Raw genomic sequence first — 22,261 nt, 5'->3', positions numbered from 1 at the left:
AGCTTAGAATAACGTCATTTACTCTATTATCCCGTGAGTCTCGGCCATAGTCCCAGACCAAGAGTCTCTAATCTTTGCTCACTAATGCTCACATAACAACCCATGTCATGAGGCAAACCCACTGTTGCATCTAAACCGTCTGTGCTTGTGTCCTCGTCCTTGGATTGAAGCAAAAAAAAAAAAATGTGCCTGTTTCACCATTTTGGGATCCTCTTTTTTCATCTAAGTGAAAAAAAAGAGGTCACCCTGGTGCCCTGGCTCTGGCTCGGTCTAGTTATCCCACTCGGATACAACTCAAGATTCCATTTATTAAGGTTTTTCTTCTTGGCTGTCGGGTGTTTATTTGAGTTTGGCAGATACGACATTACGTAGATAACGAGGCACAGTCAAAAGCTGTCGTCGGTGCATACGTATTCGAGTTGGTATTCAAGACAAAACGAAGACAGGAATTCAACTTCTGGAATCCTTCTGAACAAGGAATATGATACTCGCTCCGGATTTCCCATTCCAGTCACGGACTATCTAGATAGGAATCACAGTGACATTCTCAGCGGGGGATTTCCAATATGGTCCCTTTCATCTCGGCAACACTCCCATCTGGGTCTGATAGAATTAGTTCCGGTTTTCACTACGGATTAGTCGAGGATAAGATTATTACAAATGTTCCGTTCCGTCTCTGTCCGTAATTGCCGGGCGGGATAATTCATTCATTCATGCCTAAGAAATAAACTCCCGCCGCTTGTTCTTATCAATCTCTGATTAGATCGTGGAACCTCGTACCTCGTATACTCATAGACTCAGAACAAAGAAATACAGCTGCATGTCTTTAGTCATATTATAGTCCCTCTTCCTTCTGTCAGCATCATAGCATTAATATAAAAAAACCTAACAAGTTGACGAGCCTATCAAAAACTAGCGACAGGACAATAACCTTTCACGCCCTCCAAGAGAAAGTACCTATACAGCAAAAAGAGAGAGCATACTCATCTCTAAAGCAAAAATATCCGACAACGGCAGGATTCGAACCTACGCGTACGAATACAATGCCTATGATGTCTCGAAAGAGATAGCAGGGCATCGCCTTAACCACTCGGCCACGTTGTCTTGGGGATAATCAAACGACTTGAGATTTGGGGATACATCATTCTTGGTGTTTTTGGTGTTGAACATAAATAATGGCAGTGAATTTTTGGAGTCCAGGTCAATATCACTGTTTAATTGCAAGTTCAATTGTGGGTGACAGATGAGAATCATAGTTGAGTGGGTTTGCAGTTGATCTACGATTGAGTTGCATTGCATGTTTTGTGTGAAACCTTGTTCTTCATATTGAAACTCGGGTATCAGCTATATCAACTGCAGCTATCCTTACCTGTTATACGGAAGAAACCTAATTCTTAGACCAGGGATTCATTGGTGTTTAATTCTCGTTCTTAATTCCTTTCCGCCAGTATTAAACGTAGTTTCTACTTGAATGTTCTAGGGTATCCATGCTACACATCTCATCCAACACAGCTACTTTAGCGCCACGCCTCGTTGATAAACTTGGACACTCCCACCTTTCATGAAGAGTATGCAAAAAGAAAGTCGACAACGGCAGGATTCGAACCTACGCGTGCGAACACAATGCCTATGATGTCTCATAGAGATAGCAGGGCATCGCCTTAACCACTCGGCCACGTTGTCTTGTTGTTAGTAACCGTGTCACTATCACGAAACAACATGTCCCGCAACCCCGACAAAGGCAGTGTAGTTTGGGTAACACTGCAGAGGAGCTCTACTCAAGAATAAGCTGCAGGGGCAGTCAATTCTTTACGTGTATCCGTACAGTCATCTGATCATCCACTCGGCTATCAAGACCGAGTAAGCAAGTTGATATACCCAAGGGCCTAAGGACCTAAGGACCCAAGGACCCAAGGTATGAGTTCAAACTAGTGTCCTGTCAGCATCTTATTTCCGTCGTATTTATTGAAGGCTACCTACGTACATACTGTAGCTACTAAGGTAGTTTCCGCGTATAGCTTTTATTTGGCAGAGTTGTCGAGATTCGTAATGTAATTCAGCCACGTCAAATCATGACAAACAGATGATCCAAAGGACCAAGATAGTGCAGATACAATATTGTGATTAAGAATCGAACAAAAATAAAAGACCGAGAATTGTCGTTCAATATACCCAAAAGGGTAATTAATATTCGTTGTCTGTGGCTTAGTTTAGTTCAGATCTCTATCGCGTTCCTGATTCGTAAGTTTACCCGCTGACGTCGTTGGTTTCAACTTCCCTCCCCCACTAACAACTTAACGAAAGCGACCCTTTAGTCCCTTCAACGACATTCTTTAAATTCCCAACGACTATCGCTCTCAAAGTTTCGTTTCTCCATGATAAGCGCAACTTGATCATTCTATCCGCCAACACTTGCGATTCATTCGCTACTTAGTTATGGCTAGCATCATCGACAATAAAGCTGCTGCGGGTCGGCAGCAACAGCAACAACCCCGCGATGACGATAGCTCGAGCAACCTACAATTACCAGATATTCACATCGCTGATAGCGATGCAGCCCCTCCTCCTTACGGAGAGTCCCATGATCAAGTCCACTTCTCACAGCCTGGATTTGATGCCGGTGCAAAAATAACAGGCAAGTAAACTGCAAACCTGCCTTGGCGCTTAGACTAACCAGTGACATCTATATATAGCCGACGGTCGAGTCAACATCAATATCAATGCCAAAAACAGAAGACTTGCCGATCTTCTCGCACCAACTCTACAAGATCAACTTGCTCCTGAGCCCGAACAACCTGATCTCCCTCCCGCATATATTCCCCCAAGCCTTGGAGGTAGACCTGGACAAACTCCGCCACCAAAGCTCAATGTCGTCGTACAAATTGTTGGATCCCGAGGCGATGTTCAACCTTTTGTCGCCCTAGCCAAGGTTTTGAAAGATACATATGGACACAGAGTACGAATCGCTACTCATCCCACCTTCCGCACATTTGTCGAAGAGAATGGCCTCGAATTCTTCAACATCGGAGGCGACCCTGCCGAGCTGATGGCCTTTATGGTCAAGCACCCCGGCCTGATGCCTGGCTTTGACGCCATTACCAGCGGTGAAATCACCAAGCGTCGAAAGGGTATCGAAGAGATACTTATGGGTTGCTGGCGATCATGTATCGAAGGAGGTGATGGCCTTGGCCCGGCTCCCAAACCCCATGCCTCCAACGCACCCTTGGACGTTTCATTGGTATCAGGCAACTCAGGCCAGGAGCCTTTTGTTGCTGATGCTATTATCGCCAACCCTCCTAGCTTCGCCCATGTTCATATTGCTGAGAAACTAGGTATTCCTGTGCACATGATGTTTACGTGAGTAATCCACCTTGTTGTAAGAAATGATGTATACTAATAACCCTATAGCATGCCTTGGTCGCCAACACGAGCCTTTCCACATCCTTTAGCCAATATTCAATCTTCAAATACCGATGACGTGATGACGAACTACATGTCATATACTCTGGTAGAAATGATGACATGGCAGGGTCTGGGAGATGTTATCAACCGCTTCCGTAAGAAGGCGCTCGACCTTCCCCCACTTTCATTGATCTGGGCACCTGGACTTCTTTCAAGACTCAAAATCTCGTGGACATACTGCTGGTAAGTACTTGCGAGCTACTATCGGAGCTCCACCGACTAACTGGTCACAGGTCACCAGCCTTGATTCCAAAGCCCAACGATTGGGGCCGACACATTGATATTTCGGGCTTTTACTTCCTTAACCTTGCCTCGTCATACACACCCGATCCCGAGTTGGCAGCTTTCTTGCGCGATGGCCCCCCTCCAGTCTACATTGGATTTGGTTCTATTGTGGTCGACGACCCTAATGCCATGACCGAAATGATCTTTGAGGCAGTCAGGCTTTCAGGTGTCAGGGCTCTGGTCTCGAAAGGTTGGGGTGGTCTTGGTGCTGATGATCTTGGCAAGCCAGATGGAGTATATATGCTGGGCAATGTTCCCCACGACTGGCTGTTTGAACACGTCTCATGTGTGGTACATCACGGTGGTGCTGGCACTACCGCTGCAGGTATCAAGGCTGGCAAGCCTACCCTTGTGGTACCCTTCTTTGGAGATCAGCCATTCTGGGGTGCCATGATAGCCAGAGCCAAGGCCGGCCCTGACCCGATCCCATACAAGCAGCTGACTGCAGAGAAGCTGGCCGAGGCCATCAAGTTTTGCGTCAAGCCCGAGACTCTAGAACAGGCCAAGGCTATGGGACAGAAAATCAGAGAAGAGAAAGGAACCGATGTCGGCGGAAAGAGCTTCCATGATCATCTCGAGGTGGACAAGTTGCGCTGTACTCTGGCACCGAGCAGGGCCGCCGCTTGGCGTGTGAGAAGAACCCAAGTACGACTCAGTGCCTTTGCTGCTGCAATTCTGGTGGAGCAGGGAATACTCCAGTGGTCTGACTTGAAGCTGTAAGTTACAATACCAAGACTGTACTAAAGCTGAGCTAACAGGAACAGGTATCGAATGAGGGAGTACAACACAGAGGAGCAGCCACCTGATCCAATTTCTGCTTGCACCTTGTCGCTTGTCACTGATATAGGGGGCATTGGCATGGCTATTGCTGATATGCCCAGAGAGCTCTTCAAGAGCATGTCAAATCCCAAGAAGAAAGACCAGACACCATTGGACACTGCGAACCCTCGTGCCACTGAGAGTGATGCCTCACTAGTCAAACCTCAAGGCACTGATTCGGATCAGAAATCAACTTCTGCGGCGAGCATTGCCGACACCGAAACACTAAACTCTGCAATCCTCACGTCCTCCCACTCTAACGCATCGCATCCTACTCTAAGCGATGCAGCATCCAGCACTTCCGGCCTATCATCCCCCGATCGGTCGAGCGCCCAAACAGCAACCAATCAGAAATCCTGGAAGGAGCAGATGAAGCAAGCGGCGAACGCTGCCAAGCAAGATCGGGGTGCGTCGCCTGTCAACTACGTTGACGCAGCTGTTGGAACAGGCAGGGGAGTTGGTCGTGTAGTTACCACTGGTGCCAGAACGCCCATGAACTTTTGTCTTGGACTGGCCAGAGGTTTCAGAAACATGCCAAAACTTTACAACGACGAGACTGTTCGCCCTGTTGATAAGGTAACAGGTGTTGGCTCTGGTATTATGGTAGCAGGCAAAGAGTTTGGCTATGGACTATTTGACGGCATTACTGGTCTTGTTACACAGCCCCTGAAAGGTGCCGAGAAAGAGGGAATGCAGGGTCTAATCAAAGGATTCGGTAAGGGTATCGGAGGTGTGGTAGCAAAACCAGCGGCAGGTAAGTTTGTCGGGACATGGACGTTTGTGCTTTGCTAATATACTACAGGCTTCTGGTCTATCCCAGCTTACACCATGCAGGGTGTCGATGCTGAGATTACCAGATATTTTTCAAAGAGCGTTCTGAACTACATTGTTTCCTCGCGAGCTGTCCAAGGCCAGCACGAGATGCAAGAGGCAACGCCCGGCGAAAGAAATGACGTTGTGCAACGGTGGAACAACTTCGCGTCTGATCTTGACAAGTTTTATCGATGGAAGAAGAAGGAGAAGGTCGCGGGAAAACGTCCAGAGGGGTCTCAACAAGACAGCTCAGAGGCTGTGCTTGAACGCCCTCAAACTGGGTGGCTTCACACTAGAAACCTATCCTTTGAAAAACGAAAGAAGTTACATGCTGATAAGGAAGCATGGGAGAGGGCCAGCTCAGACACCCCGGTCCCAGAATCGAAATCGAGTGGTGCTTCGGCCATACAAATGCACTCTTCCGAGGATGAAGAGCTTGAGAAAGCTATTCGGGCATCAATTCAAGAGACGTCACGTGGTAACGCTGAAGAAGATGCACAGGTGGAAGCCGCTATGCGCGAAAGCATCAACGTTGTCCGACAGAGAGCCGAAGCAGGCGAGGCTGCACCACTCCCTCTGAAAGACCCATCCATCTTCAAGGATGCTGAATATCAGATCACTGATGAGGAGTACCAAGCTCTTGTTGAGCAAGCCATTCAGCAGAGTCTAGGAAATGACGCGCCTCTGCCTCAATATTCTGAAATGCCAGGTTTCAGTGAGACGGACACTGTGGCTCAATCACACACAGCATCCACTAACGATGACGACAAAGAGCTGCGGCAAGCCATTGAAGCCTCTAAGAAGCAATCCCCGCCGCCACTACCGCCAAGAGAAGTAAATGATGACGAGTTTGAGCGTGCGATAGCAGCGTCAAAGGAAGCCATGGAAAAGGAAAGCAGTCAGCAAACTGAGGAAGACATTGTGATGGAGTACGTCAAAAAGCAGAGTTTGGCAGAAGAGGAGTACAGAAAGAAGATGGGCCAGGGCAAGCCTTCAGCAAACACGGGCGACGATGACGACGAGGAATTAAGGCGAGCAATGGAGGAGAGTCTGAGGATGAATAGGGGTGACACATCAGGTCCTTCAGGGATCTAAGGTCGTAGGCCATATGATTTCACCAAACAAACGCAAGTTAGGATACCCACGTTAAACAGTAACAAATGATTTAAACCGGTTGATATGAAAGGATCATTCAGGCGGCAAGCTGCAGTCGAATCTGAAATGCGAATGGCCATTAACCGCCATCACAAGCATATAGCCAGCGTGCATATAAGACGACAGCATCTACCCGTCTTTTCCGCCTGCCAATCTATTTGAGCTGTAGCTAGACATTCGACATTCGACATTCTCACTTGACCCAAGATATATCCCCCGCACAGTAAACTCCTTCATCTCTCCTTTCTAAAGCACATTCGACAACATTTCTTCCCAGATATTCTGAATTATGAGAATCCCAATTACCCCTACCGAAACCGGTGGTCTCCCAAGCAGCCATGGTGCGAAAGAGAAGCCTCCATGCACTTTCTTGAACCCATGTCGCAAATGCGAGATCCAAACGATCATTCGCGGCCAACGCCCTGAACAAGCGTCTCGTGAGCAGGCGTCGACTCTTCATTGCGAACATGAATGCGTTCAGTGCAAGGTCCAAGAGCACAAATGCGTACGTACCTTCGTCATCTCTTTCTCGTTATTAGCTAACAAGATACTCGCAGAAGCCCCTTTCCAAGGCCAAGAAAGAGGCTTCGCATCGTCTTATAAAGGCAGCTGTCGAGCATATGTTTTACGGAAAACCTGTGAGTAGCCTGAGCACAACACATGTCTTGGTATTTGACTGACTGTGGAATAGATCAAGCAATGGGATGACGCTATTGAAAACGCCGACATTGTTGTCAAGTCCGAAGCATCTTCCCCAGCCCCAAAGGTGTCAATCGAACGCCCTATCACATCTACTCCAGGACAGGCATCGTCCACTATCACCTGCGAAGTCCCATTTGGGAATACTATCAAGACCCTTGAGGTCGTTCCTGCAGAGGAAATCAGGCTTGATGATGTCACCCAAGGCATGGCCAACAACATGGGCATTCGGTTGATGCAACTCGAGGCCGAAATGAGTGTTTTGATCAAGATGCAGCGAACTATGCTTGATGCTGTCCCCCGAGGCACGGCCAACAAGCCGGACACTCGCTTCATGTAACTCAAGGCCGAAACCAGTGCTTTGATTAAGCAGCAGCAAACTTTGATGTTTGGTGTCATGATAGCCATGGGGAAAGAGTTGTCTGTTTTGGAGGATTTCCAGCTCAGGTCGGAGAATGAGTAGATGCTCGGATTCAAGGGGGTCAAGAGCAAGTTAGTTTAGTCAAGCATTTACTTCACTGATACTACATTGATCCTGGTCAAGCATCGCTGGTTCCAGCCTTACAGATAGAATGGAAATTTTCATGCAACTTCCCATTGACCTAAACGATTTCTCTGCTCTGTTTAGTGCCATAGTCAAGACCACAGTCATTTACGTGTGAAATGCCGTTACAGTGATTACCTAGCAGCAATGGGGGGACCTGGTCAGGATGGCTACAGAATACCTAAAGACAGTATTTTCTTGCCTCTTGTTGATGTTTTTTTTAGATTTGATTCTGACTTCTTCATGTAAGCATTTAGGAACGAACAGATGAGTAGGTAATTAGTCTGTCTCGATGCTATTATATCTGTTAATTGCAAGATCTGCCGCCCATCAAGATCGATCCTTCCCAAAAGAGTATATTCATTCTGTCAAAATTCAGCTCTATTCTAGACCCCCCTTAACCGGATAAATGGGCAGAAAGCGTAAGATGTTATCCTAGATGAACCTGCTTCTTACCTAGGTAGGTAGGTAGGTAGGTAGGTATTTGGCCAATCTTCCTTCCACTGACAGATGCTACCGTCTGCCGAAGAGTAAAATATTGGATACTCGACTTACTGGTAAGGGTATTGACTTGTGGTACATGGAACAAAAAGGTATTAATGATGTTGACTCTTTTTCAGTTTTACCCAATGGATATGGACAAGACACGTATGAGTATGAGTCTGGCAAGGGAGGAAAAAGGAGACAAGGTGTTAGTGAGAGAATTGCATGGTCCAGATTATTGCGTGTATATACTACAGGACAGCAGCGTAACTTCCAGAAAGGAGCTCTTTGTTTTGTTTTGCTTTTATAGACTTGTCCCTTATTAGTTAGAGTTAAAGTCAAGCACAATATGAGTTGCTTCCCAGCCGTCACTTGTATGTCACATTCGCAGTAGACAGAGATTCCATATTCGTGCGTTAAAACAGTCAAAGTCCAGATTGTCGGTTTGGACCCTTCTTTTCCCGAGATATAATACAAAGGCTCCCCTCATAAGCCGCAATACCAAACAAACAAAATTTCCGGTGGCCGTATTAACCTAACCCTTCTCCCAGTTGCGGGTGGTGTGGCGCGTCGTTCACATCACATAACTTCATGTGTGGAAAAGAGGCCCTACGCCAGCCACATTCATGGTGATAACAAGAAATAGCAGCGTCCCCAAAAGATATCATCATCTCCCTTTCTCTTCGAGCTTCGTCGTGAAATTTGAGACTTTTTTCGCAGCCGTTTAGCTGGAGAACTTTCGGGTAATCTTGGCGATAACTATAAATAGAGTTAGAGAACACGCTTTGAACAGATCTCCGTAACGAGGGAGGTGGGGGAGGCGGAGGCGGAGGCGTACTGTGAAGAGCAACAACGCTGAAGATAAAGACAAGAGAGAGAACAAGGACAACAACAGGGTCGACCTTGAGACCGGGCGACTCATCGGTGTAAAGTCCTATAAAGGGGGTATCAGTATGAGCTTCGAGCTCGGTATTGGGTGGAGTAACGTACGCAGCATGGTGCTGCTGGAACCACCGGCGCCAGCGGCGCGAGTGCTGCTTGGTCGGGCATTGGCAATCTTCTCCTTCTGGTCGGCGGCAGCGCGTCGTCGGATGGCAGTACGGGGACCACCAGGGATAGCAGGGGATGAGGGTCGGCCGATGTTGGCACCGCTGGCAGCAGCGCCGCCGTTGACGGGGGAAGAAGGACGAGGAGAAGACTATAGAGGAAGGATGTGTTAGCGAATTTCTGTCGATCATATGTAACAAGCTTCATTCATATGAATCCGAGCTCAAGAGAAATAGAGCTCAGTCGCAATGCGACACTAGCTCGGTTGCTTGCATCGCCAATTGCTCTCGATTCGAGAGTTGGGACGTACCATTGTTGAAGAATTAAAGCCGGGGAAGGAGATTTGACAAGAGAATCACAGCAGGATTCTTAGAGAGCGCGAAATGGAGAAAAGAAAGGAGGGAATAGATAGTAAACGTTGATGGAAACCAAAGATCCAGACGAGAGATGGGGTCCTAAATTAATGGTTTGGGTTGTGCTACTCCCCCCCGTAAAATGGGGGACCAGACCACTTAGGGAGTTGAGGCCACATTCACCAGAAAGAAGGGAGGCGGTGCTATAATTATCCGGTGGCGTCCATCTTGAGCTGTACAAACTTCAGGGACGGGACTAACTACAGCTCTCCACAATAGGTAATATCTCCACTACAGCAAGACAGTTCACCCGCCAATTCAAGTTCACCAACTCAAGTAAAGTCAATTTATTCCCAAAAAAAAAGAAACTTGTGATTATTTCATTCAAGGCCATTATTCTTTTAAAAGAAATTTTACAATTTAGTGAGACTATGTATGGGAGAGATGGCTGTAGCCTCTACACCTGTTGATCCCTATCATCAAGTCAGGCAGATTGGATATCAACAACAAACGCTCTCGTGCTCGCTTCCGAGTCCGCTCGCAGACTCGACATGAATGTATCGGGGGTGTATAATCAAAAAGATGAAACGACAACGAGGAAGAAGAGAGAAGAAGCAGTAGTAGCAGTATCAAAAGACAGGAAACCATAAGACAAAGGGAATCAAGACAACAAAAAAAACATTCGCGCATCGATGGCGCGTCATCCATGCACACGGCGAGTCCTCCTCCAGCTCTTTTTTTTTCATCTCCATGAGATGAGATGGTATCAAAGGTTCCAAATGCCTCTCAACAGGCCCTATCTCTGTTTCTTCAGCCCGGCGTGTACTGCACACGGAATCACCCCAATCGCGCCCTTCGTCTCTGGAGATGAAGAGCTCATGTATGTCCCATGCCTCTCCTGATGCTGGTCCATCTTTTCTTGCTCCGAATCTGTGAGATGTAAAGGCAATGCCTGCTGTAAAAGGCCTCCGTGAAAAAGCTGGCCTAAAGGCCGCTAGGTATCTGTGTAAAGGAAGTTTGAGCGTGTTGGCGAGGTTCGTTTCATTTCGTTCCGTTCCGACCGCTCAATTATGTATGATTAGACAATAGTACATCTACGCCAGGAAACGAAAGCTCTCAACCAAACGCCTTCCGCTATGATGGCAACTCTGCAGATCAACGGTTGTAGTTCGAATCGTGGAAAAATGTTTTTGACAAAGTAAAAAATGTTATTAAGAAACGGTCATGCTTCAGAGTGTGACGTCAAGAACAAGGCTGACGTCGGCGACATTAGGTCCGGCCAAATCTTCGAGGACGGGTATGAGATCTAGTAGCTCGTTGTCGTGTGCATCAGAGAACCAACTGCTGATGGGCACGGCGTGCTGTGGGTGGAAGATGTACGAGGTGGGCGAGTTATCGATAATGATGGTATCCTTCAGGTCTCGGCCAACTTGGGACAAGTCTTTGACGTAATTTCCTTGGTGGTTGTAGCAGCTCTCACGGAAGAGTCTATGGTGGACAACCTTGTGGATATCGAGCTGGTCCAATAGCGGATCTCCATACTACGTATTGTCAGTTTCCTGCTCGGCCAAATTATTCAAGTAGAAACTCACCTTGGAGACAGAAGCTGTAAAGACGACGACCTCATAGAGCTCGCCAACTCGCTTCATGAACTCGTCGACACCCGGTCGCTTAATCACATACACATTGTGGTAGTTACCCTCAATCTCGACAGGGATTGTAAAGTCGGCTTGGTGTAGGATCTTTGGAAGTAATTAGCGCGTATCCACATTATCCAGATTAATGATTAAACATACCTTGAAGGAACTGTGAACCAGAGTCTCATCCAAATCGAGGACCAGACATTTCCTACCCTTGTGCTCTGGTGCAATCGGGGGCAACAACCACTTCTGCGGCTCGGGCGCTGAGGGGCTAGCATCCGTGAATTGACTGGGTGCCACGACAGCCGGGGGTGGGGGAGGTGGTATCGTCCTTTGGGCTGGAGCTTCGACTGCAGGGGCTACAGCCGCCTCTTCCTCGGGCTCCTCAGTGGCAGCATCTCGCATATCCACGTCACCGCTGTTGGGCGTCTTGTCTGCCACGTGAGGCTCATCTTCTGTGGGAGTAGGCTTAGGAGGATCCACTGTGACTGAAGGGGGAACCGATTGTTTCGATTCCCTGTTTTCTCGCTCTGTCGTTGTGATTTCGTCGTGGGCGTGGCCTGATGAAGTAGCCTCTTCCTTGGGCTCCGGGGCGGGAACGGTGACTTGAGACTCTCTCGCCGTAACCGGCCTGGGTTGTTCCTGGGGAGTGTTGGTTCGCGACCTTGCGGATGTCGGGCGTTGAGGTAGGACGTCGAGCTTGTGCACGTTCTCGTTGTTTTCCTCGTTGCCAGCTGGACCTTCGGGCGTACCACAGCATCCGAGAAAGGCGAAAAGACCACCACGCTTCTTCTTTTGAGGGGGGGCGGCAGTGGAGTTTTGCTGAGAGTTTACCGCAGTGTTTGTAGGCTCGGTTTCACCTCCGGTCCTGTTGCTTGAGGTGCTTCCATTCCGTCGTCGCGCCCGGAGACTTCCTTTGGACTCCTTTGATCGGCTTCCGATACTGTTCCGGGGATCGCTGACTGTAGCCCCACTCAGCCCAGTTGATGTTGGTGACGATTGGTTCCGCTGTGACGATGATCTCGAAGGGACCTTGAGGAGGCCGCGACCCTTTTTGGAGCTTGTTCCCTCCTCTCGAGATGACTGACCCCTGTTTGACATCTCAGCATCGGCTGATGTTGCCTGAGGTTGAATCTCGTCGTTTGTGTTTGACATGTTTGCTTTTGTTTTTTTGAATCTAGACACTGGTCAGCTATTATTTCGCGGAAACTGGGAAACAAGAAGCTATCGTGAAAGTAGTAGCTGGGACAAGGCAGTGATGTATCAAAAAAATGATGACACCAGATTCCTGCGTATCGTGCAACAGCGGCTTCCACAGACAGGGCATATCCGCAAGAAGCTTGCTAATAGAACCTTGGGAATGCCGTACTGTCCAAGCAATCGTGCAACATCTCGTGAATGTAAAAGGAGTGATGAGTACTCACATCGTTGACCGCAGACAAACAAATCCGGCTGATATATCACCCCTAACTCTTCAAATAGGGCCTATCGAGGCCTGGAGCGTGACAAGAAACGAAGTCAATGGATATGACAAGTATAAACAGTTGATGGAGTTTTGTCGTCGCAGAAGGTAAAAGGGCGAGCGGCGGGAAATTAAGGCGCGTTTGGGCCAAGGCAGGGGAGGCTAGAAGTCGGCCTGAACCAAGAATCGTACAAGAATCGAAGCTGCAGAACCGACCAAAAAAACGGCCACGAACGAAAATGAATGAATGAATGAATGAATGTGTGGACGATTCGTCTCAATCTTTGAGACAGATACCGTCAACAGGAAACCTGATCGGGGGATTGCGTCGGTCGGGTGATGGAGCTCAGTGAGAATGAAAAAAGACGGAGGACCAGCGGGCGACGGGGACCAGAGAGAGGTAAGGCGGGCGGATCGGAGGCTGAAAAAGACCTGGCGCGCAAGCGAAATGATTGCCTTTAAGAGATGAACTTGGTCTTGGCTCGAAGAGGAGAGATTAGGGAAATAGAGCAGGCCAGGGGGTGTTCTCTTTCGCTCGCTCGCTCTCCCTGGGGTGATGTTTATTAGGTGCTGATGAAGATGAGAGAGGTAAAGGTAAAAGTCAAGGTTGATTTTCGATTTGGAAAGGCTGGACTGGAGCGGACTGGACTGGACTGGACGCGATGCAGTGCGTGCGGGTGCGGGTGCAGCGACAGTGGGAGACGTGCTGGAAGGGAAGCCTGGGCCGGGGGGCGCATCCGCTAGAAACAGCGAGCAGCAGGGTCACTGAGCCTGTGAGAGACTGAGAGAGGTGACTGGGGTGGGTGGTAGAGGGAGGTGTGAGTGGAGTTGGGCTTGAGATTAACCCTCCGGGAGCATCCATTTTGGACGAGTGCTATCGTATACTGTACAAACAACACTGCATGACACTGCTCATGGTGGAGTGTTGATGGGCGGTGTGTACAGTGTCGGATACCACATCATCGGTATCTTTTGATAGTCAAAAAGACCATCCCTTGTCTCTCATCTCCGCTAATAATGGTGTCCGCCAAGCTCATCTTAACCACCCTGTCCTATGGCTGGTTTAGTCCACCATGGCTTGGTGCGGCGCCTAAGGACCCCTGTCCTGGCTCTGCGCATGTACCTACATTCATTACACTTATTTTGTCGGCTGGGACAATTTCTGCGTGAGAAGTTGGATTATCGGAACACAAAAAGCAACGTTTTGATTGATTAGTTAATTATTAACTGCACTCTCAATAAATTGCAATCGCTGCAGTCATTATATACTGCATCCATCCCTTCAACACCAATAGTGGTACTGGAAAGTTCCGGTCAACCAGAAAGCCACCTGGTCGGGCTACCATCACCAGATGCTTGTAGCACTGATGCCCACCAACAAGGGATGGGTATCCGTTCTTCGCTCTAATACATACCATCCATGCCCGCGATCTTTCAGCAGAGCGCTGAGGAGAGGGTCTCTCCTTTTAACATGATGCCTATCCTGTAGGTAAGGTAAGTTACTGCAAGAGAGAGGAGTTTAATTTCGGGTCTCTATCGACAAACAAACGAGAGTTTGACAGTCATCACTCAGTCAGTCGTTTTGTTTTCTTTGCTCTTCTTGCCAAGGGCCCAAGCTCTCCCCAGCTTTTCAAGCTTCTTCCTTGCGTTCTTGGTGTGGTCTTGGTCTTGGTCTTGGTCTTGGATTTGAGGTTGCCACCATGTCACTCACATCCGTGTGCTACTGCTACATGGCCACTGACGTACGGGATGAGATGCACGCTCTTTCGATGTTTCCTCATGTCATGCAACCTAAATGGGTTTGTTGACGGGTACGGTACCTAGGTATAATCTTTGTTGTATCTGTATCCTGTTGTCATGATGAGAACCCTGGCTGCCAGGTTTTGAAATATGTATGCGTTGGATGTCGTCGAGTTTGACAAGAGATAACTCCTTGGTCCATGCTCCTCCACCCACCGATATTCATTAATTAATGTGCATAGTAGGTGGCAGGTAGCTTTACCTGAGTCGCTGGTCCCTTGGCTTCCAAACCTTCCACACAAATTTCTTCACGTGCGTTGTCGACAGCACTTTTCATCCATACCAATCATCGAATTATTACTCACGAATCCCTTGAAATTAGGAACATCACCTCCAGTTCCAATTCAAATCCTCAAATTCCATCTTCTCTTTCGAGACTGAGACACGGAAAGAGACCTTATCCCTGTCGGACCGGGACTATCATCCTTACTCAAATTGCATGATTGGCCCCGTTGGCGCCCGGATCAGTGATGTCTCCATGCATCGTGGGACCTTCTGGCTCGACCACTTAAGAGACCTGCATACCCGCTGTCGCTGCGGTCCGGTTAGAGAGACCTTGCAGCTGGTGTTTCTGTTTGGCCTAGAATATCATCATATCAATCACATCGATCTCGTTTGTCGTAATATAATAGATTATGATCCTACCTAGACATGGCTTTCTTGAGCATGTTTCTGTAGCAATCACATCATCACCTTGTTCTCCCGGCGAGGCCGATTCTCTCAATGAGCGAGTCGAGGGAGAAGTGTCATCGGTTAACCTCAAAGCCTGTAAGCTCGCAGTGGTGAGCTGACCCCTTTGATTAGCGTGTCGATGCTGAGTCGTGTCGCTTTGAACCCTGAGCTACCCATGAACATATTTCATGTTGAATCCGTTGAACTGCAGACGGATATTCGATTTTGTTCTTAAATTAGGTTTTGAACGGCAGTAAGATGTACAATAGTTCCACGAACTCTTCCCGATTTACGACTCTTGTACACAATGTCGTATACAATCTCGTACAGTGGTATATCTGCTACTCCTTAAATACACTCATAGTGATAACCATACTGGTATCCACTAGAAGCCATTGAAGTGAGAATACATCGAAGCGCAACCAGTCGGGAAGTACCTTGGCACACTCTTACGATAATACAACATATCATAACCTAAATATTCAAGTTGATAGTATCGCGATTAAAGATAAATTCATCATAAAGTCTAGGGTAAGCAAAATCCACTTGATACTTCAACCGAACCAATGATATGCTGACTCCATCGAATTAGCCATAGCCAAATGCCTTCCCCATATTTCCCCAGCTTTTCTTTAATCATGTGATTGGACACAGTGTCGTCATTCCCGTTCGCCGCATCCGTCGGCTGCAGCTTAGGTGAGGTGAAGTAAGGAAAGTCGCAGCAGGAGGCAGGCGCAGGCCGGTCCCATGTGCCACTTGCCTCGGGTACCCGTATTTCACATGCTCATGACTGCGATACAGGACAACCTCAACCATATTTTGTCTTAGAAGACTCTAGCCACCACACGTTTCCCATACTCATACTATTGCCAAAAACTTCCACATCATACATAACAAGCTTTACTAATGGACACGTAAAGCAAGCGCCCTGAGCCTCTCTAGAGACTCGGTCGTTATTGTTGCCGTGGGGAAGCTCCTCCAAATACCATAGCACTGTATACAACATTTCAGCGTCATCACAAAGCCTGCGCTCAACTCAACCTCTTACTATGGCGGGGCAATCAACGCTTCGGCATACTGCTGCTGAGGAGCAGTTAGCCGCCTTTCTCGACAAATGGACCGGCAAGATCAAGTCAAGATTGCGCGGGACAACACGTACAACCCGTCTACTCGCGACATTGGCCCTCGCAATCTCAATTATCCTTGGTGGAGCCGGAGGACGTCGATGGTGGAAGAACCGACGACATGAGCGAGAGCAAGGACGAAAACTCGTGCGCACAAACTCATGGCTTCACAACAAGGACGGATCGCGAACCATCTATGTCCCATATAAAGATAGCACATCGAAAGTGGTCATCAACACCACCAAGCCGCTCACTTTCGATGCGCATCGCCGCTTGTTTCTGAACCCTCCCCGTGTGTCTGGTCTACGTGAGGGAACGGTACCGGCAGCGCAAACGAAGCCCGGTCTTAATATTGCTTTTCTGCACCAGTTCCTGAGCTTGATGAGCATCATGATCCCACGGTGGTCCAGTAAAGAAGCCGGCTTACTGGTTAGTCACGGCGCATTCCTGATGCTGAGAACATACCTTTCATTGGTTGTTGCTCGCCTAGATGGTGAGATTGTACGCGATTTAGTTGCTGGCAACGGGAGAGCGTTCTTATGGGGCATACTAAAGGTAAGTAACCGGCTTACACCATATGAGTACCAGAGACTTACACATCTTAGTGGTGCGGAATTGGAGGCTTTGCCTCGTACACAAACGCCACGATTAAGTACCTTGAATCCAAGGTCTCCATCGCCTTCCGTACGCGACTGACGCGATATATCCATGACCTCTACCTTAACGACAACCTTAACTATTACAAGCTATCCAATTTGGATGGAGGTGTCGGCCAAGGTGCTGACCAGTTTATCACACAAGATTTGACGCTATTCTGTGCTTCAGCAGCCAACATCTACTCATCACTTGGCAAACCTTTTGTCGATTTGTGTGTATTCAACTACCAGCTTTACCGGTCTTTGGGCCCTCTTGCTATTACTGGTCTCATGAGCAATTATTTCCTGACTGCTAGCATTCTGCGACGACTTTCACCGCCGTTCGGAAAACTAAAGGCTGTCGAGGGTCGAAAAGAGGGTGATTTCCGAAGTTTACATGCCCGTTTGATTGCCAATGCTGAGGAAGTCGCATTTTATGGCGGCGCCGAGACTGAAAAGACCTTTTTGAACCGTGAGTTCAAGTCGCTAAAGACTTGGATGGAAGGCATTTACATGCTCAAGATCCGCTACAATATCCTGGAAGATTTCATCCTCAAATACAGTTGGAGTGCCTATGGTTACCTGCTGGCATCCCTCCCTGTCTTCCTACCGGCGTGGGGTGGCGTTGGAGGCCGGGCTGAGATGGTTGAGAATGGTGTACGAGGAGGACGAGAGCGCAACCGCATGAAGGAGTTCATCACGAACAAGAGACTTATGCTTTCACTTGCAGATGCAGGTGGTCGCATGATGTACTCGATTAAGGACTTGTCAGAATTGGCAGGATATACCAGCCGCGTGTACACACTCATCTCGACACTACATCGGGTAAACGCCGATGCTTATCAGGTTCGAGCTGGACAGAGCGAACTATACTCTCTGTCTGATGTCTCAGGAACTATCCAGAAAGGATTTGACGGTGTTCGATTCGAGCATGTACCAGTTGTCGCCCCTGGCCTGTGGCCTCAGGGGGGCGAGGAATTGCTCGAATCATTATCTATCATTGTGCGAAGGGGCGAACATCTACTCGTAAGTCTATCTGCACTGTGGCCTGTATGTGTACTGACAACACCTAGATCTCTGGGCCAAATGGAGTGGGTAAAACCGCAATTTCAAGAATCCTCGCTGGCTTGTGGCCGGTCTACCGAGGACTGGTCAGTCGCCCGAAGGATATTGGTCAAGATGGCATCATGTTCCTTCCTCAGCGACCTTACTTGAGCCCAGGAACCTTACGTGACCAGGTCATCTACCCTGATGGCCATGTTGATATGAAGGAGAAGCGCAAATCCGAGGATGATCTTATTAAAGTTCTTGAAGCTGCGCGACTGGGTTACCTACCTGACCGAGAGGGTGGATGGGACACTCGAAAAGAGTGGAAGGACATTCTCAGTGGAGGTGAGAAGCAGCGCATGGGCTTTGCTCGTCTACTCTACCACGAGCCTCAATATGCTATTGTGGATGAAGGTACAAGCGCCGTGTCGAGTGACGTTGAGGGCTTACTGTACGAGACATGCAAAGAGAGGGGTATTAGTAAGTTTCAACTCTGTCTATGGTTGTGATTTCATTCAACTAACACCTGCAGCACTTATTACTATCTCAACTCGAGCATCTCTCAAGAAGTACCACGAATACAACTTGGTCCTTGGTATGGGTGACCGAGGAGATGAATGGGAATTTGAGCGAATTGGCACCGAACGTGAGAAGATGCAAGTCGAGAAGGAGTTGCAGGAATTACGCGAGCGACTGACGCAAGTGGACGAGTGGAAGAAGCGTCGAGACGAGATTGAGACAGAGTTGTCGGCGGTCTGGACCGAGCAGGGTGAGGTTTTGGAGGCTCCCACATACGCTGAGAAAGTAGCAGAGGTGCAGGAGTAGCTGAAGGAAGGGTAGCTGAAGGATTGATTGATGTAACGTGGAAGAGCAATACCCGAACCACGATTGGAGTTTTTGTTCAGCATGGAGTAAGCTAGCTACAGTTGTATACTTGAGAACGTCAGGGATCTACATAGATGATCTATCGCAGTAAGAGGGAAACATTGGTAGAAGTGAAGTTTAGAAGGGTAAAGTAGAGGGATAGAATCCAAGGGTTCAATAAGACGATAGTTGCATATACATAGCATTCCGAAGTCACAATATCGACCGACCCTGACAGCAATGGAATTCCCGGTCCAATATGCAGACCCCCCTCAAGCTTTACCTCTTTCCCTCAGCCAAACCAATATTCCGCAAGCCAAGCTTCACAGCTCAACGCCACCTTTCCAGGTACATCCCCAATCACGAGGCCTTTGTTAGCGGGAGCGCAAGGAGACGCTAAAGTAAAACAACGCCCCCCCCTCGGATAACCATGATCCCGCGCGGGCGGGTCTTGAATTGTTAATTGAATTTCTGAACGGCTTTTTAGTTAGTTCTAACGGTACGAGGGGAGGCGGGGAGGAGGAGGCGAAAAATAGTGTTAAGGGCAAACCAAACAGCTGAAATCGATAGTTTGAGCTGAAGGAGGAGGAGGGAGGGATTCAAAGCGATAAGATCATTGATGATGCGTTTTTGTTATCTTTCATCTTTGCGAATTGAAAACAAGACGAGTTTCCTCTTGATTGACTGTTCGAATTGAATGCATCTTATCCCACCATCATGATAGAACATATAACTTGAACTGTATGCACGATTGTCGTACCAGGCTGAGCTGAATATATCAAGGTTGCCTCTATCCCGGTCCTAAGAAGCATAATCACAGCCTGATTGTTGAGTCCTTTATACTCTTATCACCCTACCTTCTTCTTTTACTTGTTCTTTGTTCATGGTCTACTATTCAGTTGTCAGAGACCTACACCAGCGTCATCGGTTTAACCACAACAACACTTGACTGAACCACCTATCCAGAATTACTAGTTACGGAATCGCATCTACCAAAAAATGATCAGAGGTCATACCCACAGAGCGTCATCCTTCACTTCCATCTCCCGTCCCCATCTCCCCTCCATTGACGAAAACGAGATCGCTTTAACACCCTCACCTCCCAGCCCTTCTACTCCCCCAGCTCCTCTACGCATCCCAAGGAAATCTCCCCTTCGCGCTCTTCGCAACAATGGAATTCCGCCACCGGCATATATCCCATCGGCAAGAGCCTACCGGGCTCCGCCCCCGGCGCATTACTCCCCGCCGAGCTACAGCTATGGCTACCACGAGACAAAGGGCAAGTTCATAGAGCCTGACATGACGGACAGTGGCAGTCTTCGGGAGCGGAGGTTTTGCGGCGTGGATAAGAGGAGGGGATGTTGTTTGTTGGTCATCTTCATGATCGGTGCAGCTATTGTTGCGATTGCTTTGGGCGTTGGGTTGTCAATAGGGTTGGATAATGCGTAAGTCACAGTTGAGATGTACGAGAGAGAAGGAGACTGACAAACCACAACAGAAGCAAGGATATACCGCAGGAATCATCAACTCCAGAGCCAACACCCAAGTTCCCAGCCGGCTCCTACGCCTTCAGAGCAGATCTCCAAAACACATCCGCAGAATGTACTACGAACCCGTCAACATGGCGCTGCTATCCGTATACGCAAGGTTCCTCGGCGACATTCTTCTGGATAATTACACCCAACGACAACGACGACTCGTACAACATTTCATCCACTGCAAATCCCTTTGCACCATCCTTTGCAAACTTGACTCTCAAGCGCCTGGACGAGAACACATCGCAAGAACGACTGCAGTTCTCCTTCTCAATGACCAAGACGGTCGTTCCGGACGATATGATCTCGTCGAGTAATATTGCCGCCAAATGCATGTTTGACGACACGCTCTTTGAAGCTACACTTTGGACGCAAGGGAATGGTGGCAATACTGAAGGGTCTGATGGTGAAGATTTTGCCGAATGGCCAGGTGATGTTGAGATTGTCCAACGGAAGATGTTCAGAGGTGGATCGCCCCAGTGTGTGGACAGCCAGGGGAGTGTCGTGGGCGATATCAAATCCAGTAACGGTACTTGTGAGTGCCGCTATGCTAATTGAGTTATTCCTGCTTGGAAACTGGAATATTTATGTATTTAGCTCGTCAGGGGCAGGGAAAGCAGGAGACGGACAGGAGTCAGTGATACCCAGGAACAAAACGTTCTATAATATATTGTTAAAAATATAAATGTTATATAGCAAACTCCGTTAAACAGCAACGAAAACCAACATAAATGATCCCAAAAAACACAAATCCCATAGAAACACAATTTGCTATCCATCAAAGCATAGCTACAAACCAAACACAACAGCAAACCATAGACCTCTAAAACCTGCTCTCATTTCAAGTAAGCATAAATAGGAATGGCATCGATCTTGAGCCGTGCCTCGAGGTGCTTTGACCGAGACATGATATTCTGAACAGCCACAGGCATATATGAAGTATCGCCCTGAACAAGCGCTTCAAGCGCCTGGGACTTCTTTGGACCCGGTACACGCTTCGCCTTTCGAGTACTTGACGAGAGGAGCTTCTTTTGAACTTTGCTTGTCTTGGAGGGCTTCAGCGGATCTTCAAACCTGACACGCCTGGCAGGGTTCTGAGTAGCGCGGTTGATACTCATTACGAAATTGTCGGAAGGGCGTCTAGGCTGGACAGGCTGGGTAACCGGTGTAGCATCGTGGCCAGGATTACCACTGAGCCGGAAAGCAGCCTCCTCGCGGTCAATGTCCATGGCTTCACCTGGCCCAACCTCCAACCGAGGACGCTTTTGTGGTCGTACCTGGCCATGCTGTGTACGTGGTTGCGACAAGATTCGCTTGTCGCGTGCCGTAGCAACCTTGGCCGGAACACGAGGGTTAGCCGGACGTTTCGGTTGTTGCGGCTGTGGGGGAGGTACTGGCTGAGGATCCTTTGGATTTGGGTTCTTAACAGAATTCCGTGCTAGAAATCCTAGCCCATCTATTGCCGCTTTTCGAACGGCATTTAATTTTGGAGCTGGCCTCCCTTGATCAGCAGCAGGCTGAGCGGGCTGGTTAACAACTGGTGCTTGATCCTTTGGATTTGGGTTCTTAACAGAATTTCGTGCTAGAAATCCTATCCCATCCATTGCCGCTTTTTGAACGGCATTTAACTTTGGAGCTGGCCTCCCTTGATCAACAGCAGGTTGAGTGGGCTGGGCAGGCAAGGCAGGCTGGTCAACAACTGGTGCTTGATCCTTTGGATTTGGGTTCTTAATAGAATTCCGTGCTAGAAATCCTAGCCCATCCATTGCTGCTTTTTGAATGGCATTGAACCTCGGAGTTGGCCTCCCTTGATCAGCAGCAG

The 22,261-nt window shown here is 48.3% G+C and overlaps 7 protein-coding genes across 7 annotated transcripts, besides 3 other annotated features; 4 read left to right on the top strand and 3 right to left on the bottom strand.

Moving 5' to 3' along the window:
* Window positions 1–2,436: 2,436 nt before the first annotated feature.
* On the top strand, window positions 2,437–6,474 carry FPSE_00805 (uncharacterized protein; the record flags this gene model as incomplete). The annotated part of the gene is made up of 6 exons (XM_009253925.1): window positions 2,437–2,620; window positions 2,694–3,357; window positions 3,409–3,645; window positions 3,696–4,463; window positions 4,512–5,320; window positions 5,369–6,474. 6 exons carry the CDS (start codon window positions 2,437–2,439, stop codon window positions 6,472–6,474), a joined length of 3,768 nt encoding a protein of 1,255 aa, XP_009252200.1.
* A 349-nt stretch (window positions 6,475–6,823) lies between these two features.
* On the top strand, window positions 6,824–7,573 carry FPSE_00806 (uncharacterized protein; the record flags this gene model as incomplete). The annotated part of the gene is made up of 3 exons (XM_009253926.1): window positions 6,824–7,039; window positions 7,092–7,172; window positions 7,226–7,573. The coding sequence occupies 3 exons, from the start codon at window positions 6,824–6,826 to the stop codon at window positions 7,571–7,573; spliced, it is 645 nt and encodes a 214-aa protein (XP_009252201.1).
* A 661-nt stretch (window positions 7,574–8,234) lies between these two features.
* Window positions 8,235–8,260: a microsatellite.
* Window positions 8,261–8,984: 724 nt separating this feature from the next.
* FPSE_00807 (uncharacterized protein) lies at window positions 8,985–9,620 on the bottom strand (the record flags this gene model as incomplete). Its single annotated transcript, XM_009253927.1, has 4 exons — window positions 8,985–9,019; window positions 9,099–9,194; window positions 9,251–9,458; window positions 9,618–9,620. 4 exons carry the CDS (start codon window positions 9,618–9,620, stop codon window positions 8,985–8,987), a joined length of 342 nt encoding a protein of 113 aa, XP_009252202.1.
* A 1,269-nt stretch (window positions 9,621–10,889) lies between these two features.
* FPSE_00808 (uncharacterized protein) lies at window positions 10,890–12,455 on the bottom strand (the record flags this gene model as incomplete). Its single annotated transcript, XM_009253928.1, has 3 exons — window positions 10,890–11,201; window positions 11,253–11,402; window positions 11,457–12,455. 3 exons carry the CDS (start codon window positions 12,453–12,455, stop codon window positions 10,890–10,892), a joined length of 1,461 nt encoding a protein of 486 aa, XP_009252203.1.
* A 545-nt stretch (window positions 12,456–13,000) lies between these two features.
* Window positions 13,001–13,024: a microsatellite.
* Window positions 13,025–13,390: 366 nt separating this feature from the next.
* Window positions 13,391–13,421: a microsatellite.
* Window positions 13,422–16,283: 2,862 nt separating this feature from the next.
* Window positions 16,284–18,865, top strand: FPSE_00809 (uncharacterized protein; the record flags this gene model as incomplete). The annotated part of the gene is made up of 4 exons (XM_009253929.1): window positions 16,284–16,913; window positions 16,964–18,019; window positions 18,067–18,520; window positions 18,573–18,865. 4 exons carry the CDS (start codon window positions 16,284–16,286, stop codon window positions 18,863–18,865), a joined length of 2,433 nt encoding a protein of 810 aa, XP_009252204.1.
* A 1,038-nt stretch (window positions 18,866–19,903) lies between these two features.
* On the top strand, window positions 19,904–20,997 carry FPSE_00810 (uncharacterized protein; the record flags this gene model as incomplete). The annotated part of the gene is made up of 2 exons (XM_009253930.1): window positions 19,904–20,349; window positions 20,403–20,997. 2 exons carry the CDS (start codon window positions 19,904–19,906, stop codon window positions 20,995–20,997), a joined length of 1,041 nt encoding a protein of 346 aa, XP_009252205.1.
* A 278-nt stretch (window positions 20,998–21,275) lies between these two features.
* On the bottom strand, window positions 21,276–22,205 carry FPSE_00811 (uncharacterized protein; the record flags this gene model as incomplete). Its single annotated transcript, XM_009253931.1, has 1 exon — window positions 21,276–22,205. One exon carries the CDS (start codon window positions 22,203–22,205, stop codon window positions 21,276–21,278), a length of 930 nt encoding a protein of 309 aa, XP_009252206.1.
* Between the last annotated feature and the right edge of the window lie 56 nt (window positions 22,206–22,261).

This window comes from Fusarium pseudograminearum, chromosome 1, assembly GCF_000303195.2.
Source record: "Fusarium pseudograminearum CS3096 chromosome 1, whole genome shotgun sequence".
Classification (NCBI taxonomy): Eukaryota; Fungi; Ascomycota; class Sordariomycetes; order Hypocreales; family Nectriaceae; genus Fusarium; species Fusarium pseudograminearum.
Note: the sequence above shows the minus strand (reverse complement) of the source record. Positions and strands in the feature narration are given on the sequence as shown.